The sequence below is a fragment of the Tiliqua scincoides genome, chromosome 1, assembly GCF_035046505.1.
Source record: "Tiliqua scincoides isolate rTilSci1 chromosome 1, rTilSci1.hap2, whole genome shotgun sequence".
NCBI lineage: Eukaryota > Metazoa > Chordata > Lepidosauria > Squamata > Scincidae > Tiliqua > Tiliqua scincoides.
In genome coordinates this window covers 62,285,211-62,295,922 of record NC_089821.1, presented here as the reverse complement: position 1 = coordinate 62,295,922, position 10,712 = coordinate 62,285,211, and the positions used below count along the sequence as shown (strand labels likewise).

At 47.6% G+C, this 10,712-nt stretch overlaps 1 protein-coding gene across 1 annotated transcript; it reads left to right on the top strand.

Moving 5' to 3' along the window:
- Window positions 1–125: 125 nt before the first annotated feature.
- On the top strand, window positions 126–8,270 carry LOC136636221 (dispanin subfamily A member 2b-like). The gene is made up of 2 exons (XM_066611175.1): window positions 126–324; window positions 7,662–8,270. Exons 1-2 carry the CDS (start codon window positions 133–135, stop codon window positions 7,869–7,871), a joined length of 402 nt encoding a protein of 133 aa, XP_066467272.1. The 5' UTR covers window positions 126–132; the 3' UTR covers window positions 7,872–8,270.
- Window positions 8,271–10,712: the final 2,442 nt, after the last annotated feature.

The window sequence follows — 10,712 nt, the reverse complement described above, 5'->3', positions numbered from 1 at the left end:
TCTGGGCTACTCTGCAGGGAAGATCGGGTTGCACGGGACCGCTCTCCTGCCCTCCCGCGCCCCGCCCTCGCCCCGCCTTCTTCTTGGGGGCCCCAGCCGGGCTTGCTCCAGTCTCCTCCCGGCGCAGCAGCGATGCAGTCCTCGGCGCACGGCGTTGCCATCCCCATGCAGCCCTACCCCGACGGCAAGGAGGAGGCGGGGGGCGCCAAGGCGCGGGCCGCCCAGATCCTGCGGGTCAAGGACTACGTGCTCTGGTCGCTCTGCAGCTTCGGCATCTGGAACGCCTGCTGCCTCGGCTTCGCCGCCCTCGTCGCCTCCGTCAAGGTGAGCGCGGCCGTCGGGGGAGGGGAGGAGCCGCTCCCTGGGAGCTCGTCGCTTGTCCTCCCGAACTCCTCGTTGCCGTCTCGCAGCCCAGTCCTATGCATGCCTACTCGGAAGTAAGCCCCACTGAGTTCAATGGGGCTTACTCCCAGGAAAGTGTGCATAGGATTGCAGCCTCGGTCTCTTCCCGGAGTGACTCCTGCTTCCCTAGACGAGCCTCTTCCCCGCGCCCACTCGCTGGCGATGCCGAAAGTCCCCGGGCGCAGTCCTCTCTGCGGGGTGCTCAGCCGGACCTTCCTTGTTTCAGGGCAGCCAGGAATTGCCCAGCCTGGGTCAGGAGAATAAGGAGAGTGACTGATGATGGTTAGTCTTGCTGAGGCTGTGTGTGTAGCACCGAGAGGCCATCTCTATGCGTGTCTACTTGGAAGTAAGTCCCAACATAGTCAGTGGGACTTACTCCCAGGTAAGTGTAACTAGGATTGCAGCCTGGGTGAGGAAGGCAGCCCCTTTGAACTAGCTGAAATTAATTCTAAGAATGGGAAAGGGCAGCAGAGCTGAAAGGCAAAATGCTGCTGCTATGTGACCTTGTCCCACTTGGAGTTTGGTTGTCTGATGGGAGCTTCTGCCCCCTTGACTTCCTGGCCTCCTTTGCTCCTGTCCTGCTTCAGCCTAAAACAAAACAGCCTAAAAAAAAAAAGAGAGAGAGAGAGAGATAATAATAATAATAACAACAACAATAACAGGTATTTATTGGTGGTTGTACAAAATTTGTTTGTAGCCCAAGGTAGTGATGGGAGGGGGTGGGAAACCTTCACTGCTTACTTATTGTGTCTGCGGCTTCTGAGAGAGCCACTAGGAGAGGGTTTAAAAAAAATAATTGGCCACCTGAACTGTTGCTGGATAAGCAGCACCCTGATTTTTCTGTCCTTGAGGAGCTGGGGTTTGAGACTGAAGAAAGAGAGCCCAGCTCAGAAAGAAAAGGCCACCCTGACTAGCCCCGGCCCCTGTGCTGGAAACAAGTCTCTCTTCTTGTACAGGCAGAACAAAAGATGCGATTCCAACCACAGGGTGCCACAAGCAAAGAGCAGGCACTCAGCAAAAAGGGGGGGGGGCTTTTGGAAGAAGTAACTTGCAAAGCCAGGTGCTACAGGGGAAGACAGAGGCTTTATGACTTGTCTCTCCACCCCTTTCTACCCTGCTTTGATTCTGAATCAAGATTTTTGAAGGGCATATTTCCCTATCTTGGTGTAACAAGTCTGAGTAAGTACATATTTTGCACACATCATGTTAATCACAAGTGCCCAGAACATGTAACTGTAGCCTTCCAGCTCTTCATATATGGTAGTTAAAACATAGACCTCTTTCATGCTTTGTGTATAATTGTAGTATCTTGGAACTGGCTTTGGTCTGACATTCTCAACCTGGGGCTGAACTGGCTGGAGATTTTGACCTCTTTCGTTCAGTTCCTGCCTTTTACTGCTTTGCTTGTTAGCTAAATCTTAGTGTATTTCTTTTTCTCCTCTATGTTCTAGTCACCCTATAGCATAGATGATGTGGGTCATGCGTTGGAGAGACATTTCAAAATGGGGACTCCTGCTTTGTTGGGTGTTGGCATCTCTGACTCTGTAATTCCCAGAGAATTCCTGGACCAGGGGTGGGAGGGACAAGAGATGGAAGGAGGCCTCAGAAAGCAAGGAATGGTACCAGGTAAGGGGCCAAATAAGAGGGGTGAGAGAGGGAGACACTGCCAAGACATTGGGAGAGCCCAGTTGTCACAGGGGTTGCCCTTTTAGGAGTGCTGCTTCTGCCAAGGTGTCACTTGGCTGACCCCCTCTCAACTGCTGGGCTGCAAAGTGACATCTCTGCAAAGTGGTTCTATTAAAGACATGCATGATAATTGGGCTCTCCCATATCTTGACAAATTTATCAAGACTTGCACATTTTCTCTTATGTTGTTTGCAGCTAAGGAGTTTCTGTGTGAGTGTGGAAAAAATAAGTGGTTTTCACCCGACATACTCATTCTCTCATATTCATATAATGAAAGTTATTTAGACCTATGTATAGGGCATTAGAACATAAGAACTTAAGAACAGCTCCACTGGATCAGACCATAGGCCCATCTAGTCCAGCTTCCTGTATCTCACAATGGCCCACCAAATGCCCCAGGGAGCACACCTGATAACAAGAGACCTGCATCCCGGTGCCCTCCCTTGCATCTGACATAGCCCATTTCTAAAATCAGGAGGCTGCACATACACATCATGGCTTGTAACCCGTAATGGATTTTTCCTCCAGAAATTTGTCCAATCCCCTTTTAAAGGCATCCAGGCCAGATGCCGTCACCACATCCTGCAGCAAGGAGTTCCACAGACCAACCACACACTGAGTAAAGAAATATTTTCTTTTGTCTGTCCTAACCCTCCCAACACTCAATTTTAGTGGATGTCCCCTGGTTCTGGTGTTATGTGAGAGTGTAAACAGCATCTCTTTATCCACTTTATCCTTCCCCTGCATAATTTTGTATGTCTCAATCATGTCCCCCCTCAGGTGTCTCTTTTCTAGGCTGAAGAGGCCCAAATGCAGTAGCCTTTCCTCATAGGGAAGGTCCCCCAGCCCAGTAATCATCTTAGTTGCCCTCTTTTGCACCTTTTCCATTTCCACTATGTCCCTTTTGAGTTACAGCGACCAGAACTGGACACAATACTCCAGGTGTGGTCTTACCATAGATTTGTACAACGGCATTATAATATTAGCTGTTTTGTTCTCAATACCTTTTCTAATGATCACATAAGCACATATATGCATACATACAATTATAAAGCAAAAGGCTTTGTCTCATGGCTTCAACCCGTGGCTTCAGTCTGCTTACATGGCAGAGCACTAGATTTGTGAAAAACAGGGTTATCAGGGCTTGATCCAGGAACATTCCAGGATTGTGTAGCCAAGAGAGGATGTTGGGGTGTGGGACTTTCAAGTCAAAGTGACCTCCTACTTTGATAATGAGTGATGGGAATATCCCACATGTCAAAGTGTTCAGGGAATAGTTGATGGGAATGTTGATGTCGAAGTGACCTAACCTCTTTTATGGAAATAATATGTCCAAAGGGATTTACTGAAAGACATAGCAACTACATTTTGGGGTTGTTCACCTCAGTGGTGTAGGTAATGAGGGGCAGGGAGAGGGTCCTCCCTAGGTACCAGCCTTGTAGAAGGGTGATGCCACAAGTAACCAAAATTGTTAAATTTGTGGTGGTTAGGAATAATACCATCATGCTATATACTGTTGGATGAGGAATTTACAGCAGAATGCAATGAAAAAAACCAGAAAACAAAAATGCATGGAGCCCTATGGAAAATGAAACTGAGCCCTGTCGTGGGTTTACTCATGAGTAGGCAAACCTGTCTTAGTCCAACAGAAAGGACAGACAGAGAGGAATCCAATGACATCAGAATGGTCTCCTTCCGATGAACACAACCTCCAAAAAACACCCAAGAAGGCCCTCCCTCCCTCCAACCAGATGAATATATTGAGCCCTATGGAGAGCTAAACTAAGTGTTTACTCATGAGTAAGCAAACATGCCTTGGCATGTGGTCAGGCCAGACAAAGGGGAAGGTGAGGCCACCAGAATGTTCCTGATCTGATGAACATGGAGCTCAATAAATGCTCCACAAGGCAGCTCCCATCCCCTAAAAAGAATAAAACAGAGACTTTAACTGGTAAGGTCATTTTTTTTCCTATTTTAGACTTGTAAAGCTAGGTAGGTCCTGATAGTGATATGGCTTAAATATAAGAACTTAAATTGAACTGGGCAGGGTTGAAAATCTTACTGATTCTTCTTTTTTTGGGGCGGGGGTGTTATTGCAGGCCAGCTACAGAGAAAATTTACTTAGGGGAACAGGGCTGACTTCCCCTTATTTATTTGTTTTTCTTTAATTTAATTATTTATCATTATTTATTTTTAATTTGCTTGATGATGTCACTTTCAGCCATGACATCACCTCCAGTGAGTCCCAGACAGATTGTCATTCTAAAAAGTGGGTCCTGGTGCTAAAAATTTGAAAACCACTGCCTTAACTCAAAATGGACCAATGTGACATCCGGGGGGGGGGGGGGGTCTGACAACCTAGTGACCAGAATTGTGGAAATGGCAGCTTTTAGGAATAATACCATCATATTATATACCATGTGATGCAGAATTGCTTGTGAACATCCATTGCTTGTGGGGAACATTGCAGAAGAACACCCATTGCTTGTGGGGAAATATTCATTGCATTTATTTTCTGGCCATTTTTATTATTCATTTCATGTCATGACTATTACTTCTCTCAGTTCCACCTACCTCACAAGGTTGTTGTGAGGGCAAAATAAGGAGAGGAACCATGTACACCACCCTGAGAGCCCAATCCTGTGCTCGGTGGCACGGCTCCACTCCACCAAGCTCAGTCGGCACGTTTGCAAGACTCACTGCCTGGCTCCCACCCGTGCTTGCCCAGCGCTGGCCGGTGCTGGACTAGCACCAGGCGGTTGCCCAGCTTCTGCGGCTCGGTGGTCTCCCAGACCGCCGAGCAGTGGCACAGTAGGTGGGGGCGGGGACAGGGGCAAGGAAGAGGCATTCCGGGGGGGAGGCCGGCTGGGGGCAGAGAGAGGACGGGGGGAGGCATGCCGGGGGCAGGCAGGAGGTGTGTCGGGGGAGGGAGGTAGGAGGGTCCGCAGAGCTCCACAGGAACCAAGGTGCTCTGGTAGGGCTGCGCGCCCTACACAAGCACCTTTACATTACCACCAACCTTTTGGTTGGCGGTAAAGTGAGTAGCCCTATTGTGGGGCTGCTTACCTTACTCGGGGGAAGGGGACGAACATCCCCTTCTCCCGAGGTTAATCCCGTGGTAGTGTGGGAGGCGCAGAATTCGGCGGCAACCTTTCTCGGTGCCGCCGAGCCTGGGCACCCCGGGCTGGCTCAGGATTGGGCTGTCCACTGCTTAGAGGAAGGGTGGCATAGAAATGTGAAAAAAATGTTGTATAGGGGGTGACAAAAATTTATGAGCCTCGAGTGGGAAATGACCTAGCTACACCACTGCTCCACCCTAGGGAGCAGAAAGAGGAGGAGCTTTGGGTTTGTCCTATTTGTCCTTGTTTTCTGCATCTCTTTGTTGCTGACAATAAAGGGGATGTCTTAACTGATCAGCAGCTGCAAGTTTTTTTTTCTAATTGGCTGTCCAGCCAAAAGAATCTAGCTGAATGGTAAAAATTTTCTAACATGAGAACAAACTGCTTATTTTTGGCCATCATCTGCTTAATTTTATTTTATTAAAATTAAAATTTATTAAAAGAATTTTGTTTTCTTTGGCAGCTACTAAACCTCTTAGGAAATGAATCCTTGGATAAAGAATGGGTCTTGGCAATGTCTTATAAAATAGGCAGGTGATGAGCATATGTGGGGAACATGCAGGAGGATATAGGTATTTTGGGAGAAAATAGTGTTAGCCAGAAAGGAAAGAAGTTCATGGGGTATGCCTCTGGCACCATTAAGATGCATCTGTATGGGATATAGTTTCTGTAGCCAGTTTGGAATTGGTTCATTATTGGATACAGGCAGAATAATGTTGGCCAAGAACGGGTAGGATAAGCACAGGGAAAGAATAGCATCACTAGTTCTGAAGAACAGTTCAAAAGGGCTTAAGATTCATTATACCTGGTTGTTGTTGGCATCCTTCAGTCTCGGAAGACTATGGTATTGCGCTCTGAATGGTGGTTCTGGAACAGTGTCCTCTCCAGTGTGCAAAGCCTGGGTAAAGTAGATATGGAGGATAGACTGTTACCCATGCAGCAAATCCCCCCTCTCCACGTCGCTGAAATGGTCCAGTGGAAAGGCAGAAGCCAATACGGTTGGTTCCAGCGGTGTCGCAGGAGTTGCCAGAACATGACTGTGTTCAGCCATGAACTGCCTCAGGGTCCGGATTTTGCCTCGAGGTTGACTCCTGAAGCCTTTTCCATAACTGGATGTAGCCACAAGACAGTGGAGGTTTGGAATCAGTTTTCCTTCTCTCAGATGAGCTGCCTTCCCAGGCTAATGAGTCCCATCTACCCGGTGGCTGTTTAGTTGCCTCTTAGGACAAGTACAGCCAAACTGAGGGCCTATTCCCCCAGCCCCCAGGGGTCAAAGCTGGTAAAAGTAACATATTCAGTAAGATCTTGAGAAGTGAGGGAGTGGCTAAGCTTTAATTGTATTGGTAATTTTATTTGGATAATGAGAAGGGAATGAGATATCAGACATAAGCCATTGAAAAATCGTTGTTCCATTTAAATTTTTTAGTACTTTGATAGGATATATTTATACATATATTTTTTAAATGAAGTCTCTTGGCTTACTTTGAATGAAAGCAGCTAGACCAGGAGTGTCCAAAGTTTTTGGCAGGAAGGCCACATCATCTCTCTGACACTGGGGTCGGGGGCCAGGGGAAAAAAAGAATTAATTTACATTTAAAATTTGAATAAATTTACATAAGTTTACATAAATGGATATATTAAAGATGAACTTATATGAACGAATGAAGGTCTTGCAATAGCTCAAGGCCTATAAAAGGCCTTTCTTTTGCTGCTGCTACTGCATCACAGATGTGAAACAGCAAGCAGTGGAGGAAGCCCTCATCCCACAGCTCATGCGAAAGGCCAAACTGTCACCCACATGCTGAGAGCAGTTGCGTCGGGCCAGTGCAGGCTCCAACAAATCTCCAGAGGGCCAGGGGTTTCCTGAGGGCCGCATTGAGAGGCCTCGAGGGCCACAAGTGGCCCCAGGGCCAGGGTTTGGGCACCCCTGAGCTAGACTGAAGCACATGAATTGCTGAGGTGACCATGCAGATGAAATCAGCCTTTGGGTAAATTTTAAAATCTCATTGTTTGGGATTTTTAGTGTCTTTGAAAATTGGTGCTATCTTTGTATTTAATACCGTAAATTGCAGGGTGATGCTCTGGGGGCATTTGAGAAGATACTGCTCCTTCTCTCCTTCCCAATATTGGACTCCTGACAGCTGGAACTAGAAAAGAATTGGTAATAATTCTGCAAATAATAATAATGCCGCAAATTGGAGGGGTATAACTGTGAGTGATTCTGGAAAGAGGGTGAAGGCCAGTATCTAAAGATTATGGATGGAGAAGGGTGAAGCTGAGGACATGGCATAACATTTTAGAGACCTGGAGTTTCTCATTTGTTCATGTCCTTTGGTGGTCAATATTCCATGTTTGTGATATCGTTACATAGGAGCCATGAAAAGTTCATGTGAGGCATGTGCAATGATGTTTTGCTGCTAATTATATTAATTTTTAAATATGCTTTACTTTCAGTCACGGGATCGTAAAGTCGTTGGAGATGTTGAAGGAGCTTCTTACTATGGCAAGAGGGCAAAGTGCCTGAATATCAGTGCGGTGATACTGAGCGTCTTGTTTGTGGTGATCTTCATTGTCCTGATTGCAACTGGAAACTTACCTTCTGTTCAGAGAGAGATATATAGCCCAAGATATCCCTCTGATTCAAACCAATATGGTGGCAAATAAATGATGCCTCCAGGAAATTCTCCCTAGTGTTGTATCCTCAGTAATGATTGCAGTCCTGCTTTGATTGTACTCGCTCTGTTTTCTTGCTTCACAAGGAATGAGGCATTCTACAGTGCAGTAAATGCTACTTGCACTCCTGAAGGCCAGAGGCTGATGTCCTCTGCTGGAGCTCAGTTTGGCCTCTACTTGCCTGCCAAGGCTCGTCACCTAGCTTACCTGGATTGTTGTACAGCAGATGTCATTTGTCCCAGTGCCTGGCTTTGGAGCCTTTCCTGTTGCTGAAGGGGAACATTTCTGATCTTCTTTTAATGAATTCTTCACTTGAAATGCGCATTCAAGTTTTTTATACTGCAATGTGAAGTCGGGTGAATTTTGAACAAATAAAGATATACCAATTGATTTTGCGTACATGGTTTTCTTGTTGATGATGAGTTTCAGAAGTGTCTTCCCATTGCAACAGAAGCAGCTGTTCTTAATGCTTGTTTCATAGATTGTTAGCACCAGACCAGATGCATACAGCTGTACCTCTGGAATGTGCTTTGTTTAAAACCCATATTCTACACAGAGCATGTTTGCACATCACCTCCAAAATTGTGCTTTTGCAACAGTTTCAGGCAGCAGTGTAGCTGGAAGGTGTGTCACCCTGACCTGCCCCCATGCCCCCTCCAAACATGACCAGAGCTGCACTCTGGTCACGTCTGTTCTGAGGCCTCCAGAAGGCCTTAGAAAGTCACTTCTGATTTTTTTGCAAAACTGGAAGTTACATTTTAAGGCCTTCTGAGGCCCAGGGAGTCTGCTTGTGGCTTTAAGAGGGTTAAGCAGTGAGGTAGCCAAATTTGCAGTTGATACTAAACTTTACTTGAGTGGTAAAGACCAGAAGGGACTATGAAGAGCTCCAGAAGGATCTCTCCAAACTGGGAGAACGGCAGCAAAATGGCAGGTGCATTTCAATGTAAAGAAGTGAAATGCAGTGGCGTAGCTAGGTCATTTGACACCCAGGGCCCATAAATTTTGTCACCCCATACAACATAATTATATCAATTGTTAATTAGTTATATTAATTATTAACTAATTAATTAATTTGCATTTTTATACCACCCTTCCTCTAAGCCAGTGGTTCTCACACATTTAGCACTGGGACCCACTTTTTAGAGAATCTGTTGGAACCCACCAGAAGTGATGTCATGACCAGAAGTGACATCAAGCTGGAAAATTTAACAATCCTAGGCTGCAATCCTACCCATATTTACCCAGGAGTAAGTCCATTGACTATAGTCAATTATTATTATTATTTTTAAAATTGTTTAATTGTTTAAAATTGTTTAAAAATTGCTATTATTGTTAAAAGATATACATAGTAGCTTGTTAAAAGTACAGGTCTGTAACATTTCCCCAGATGCAGTCACATCCCATGATAGCATCAAGTCTAATACATTAAAAATATTGAAATGAATGGGGACCCACCTGAAATTGGCTCGCGACCTACCTAGTGGGTCCCAACCCACAGTTTGAGAAACACTGCTCTAAGCAGCTCAGGGCCCAATCCTATCCAATTTTCCAGAACCGGTGCAGCTATGCCAATGGTGCGTGTGCTGCATTCTTTGGTGGGGAGGCAGTCACACAGGCCTCCTCAATGTTAGGGAACATTTGTTCTCTTACCTCTGGGCTATGTTGTGGCTGCACTGGTGCTGGAAAGTTGGATAGGATTGGGCCCTCAGGGTGGTGTACATGGTTCCTCCCCTTATTTTGTCCTCACAACAACCCTGTGAGGTAGGCAAGACAGAGATAGTAATAGTCATCACATGAAATGAATAATAATGGCCCAAAAATAAATGCAGTGAATATTTCCCCACAAGCAATGGACAAAATTCTGCATCAAATTGTATATAACATGATGGTATTCCTGAAAGCCAGGATTTCCAGAATTTTGGTCACTAGGGTGTCACCCTCCCCCCAGGATGTCTCATTGGCCTGTTTTGAGTTAACTACAGTATTTTACAAGGAAGATGGATCAGCTGGTGGCGGAAATTAACCCCAAACTGCAACTAATGTGCAGTTACCAGCCTCACTAAAGAGCGTGTAGTTCAGTGGGACCGATCCCCAAGCCAGGGGGCCTAGGTGTGCTTCCCAGCCTCAAGGCCCCTGTGCTGGGCAAAGGCGGCCCGGGACAGTTCCCTGGTCCGCTTCTTCTCGGCAGGGCTCACTGGAGAGCTTCACCAGGAGGGAGCCCTGCGGAGCAGGAGGGGATCTGCTTCTGAGTCCCCCTGCAAGGGCTGCGGGCCCAGTCCTAGCCCAGCGCCAGTGGGGCGTGCACTGCATCGTGATGGGCAGGCAGTCGCAAAGGCCTCCTCCAGGTAGGGCCTTACCAAGGGGCTGCTGGAGAGTGGCACAGGCTTGGGCCCCGAGTGGCCAAACACAGCCGGGGCCGCCCCGCTCGATGCCCAAGCCTATGCCTGCCTACTCAGAAGTAAGTCAGAGTCAGAAGAGTCAGTGCGGCTTCCTCCCAGGAAAGTGTGGCTAGGACTGGGCTGCCGAGCAGCTTCGCGAGCCCCACTCAGCGCCATGCCACGGGAAGGAGCCTCGCCTGCCCTCCCTCTGTGGTTTGTTCTGGGAGCGGAGACCGGTGGGGGGCGCTCCAAGGGCGGGATTCTTGCCCACCTGGGCAGGGCCAAAGGGGGCGCCGCACTTCTCCTGCCCTGCGGAGGAGGGAGGGAAGACAGCCAGGAGCAGCACAGCCGCCTGAAGCGCAGCAGGGGAGGAGCAGGCAGCCCAGCAACGCCCCTTCCCTGCCCTGCCCGGGAGCTTCCCGTGCCGTCGGGGAGGGACTCCGTAGGCGCCAAC

Coding starts and splice junctions, on each gene's coding strand:
- LOC136636221 (XM_066611175.1), top strand. CDS start 133: ATGCAGTCCTCGGCGCACGGCGTTGCCATCCCCATGCAGCCCTACCCC. Junction 325..7,661: donor CCCTCGTCGCCTCCGTCAAG/GTGAGCGCGGCC, acceptor CTTTACTTTCAG/TCACGGGATCGTAAAGTCGT.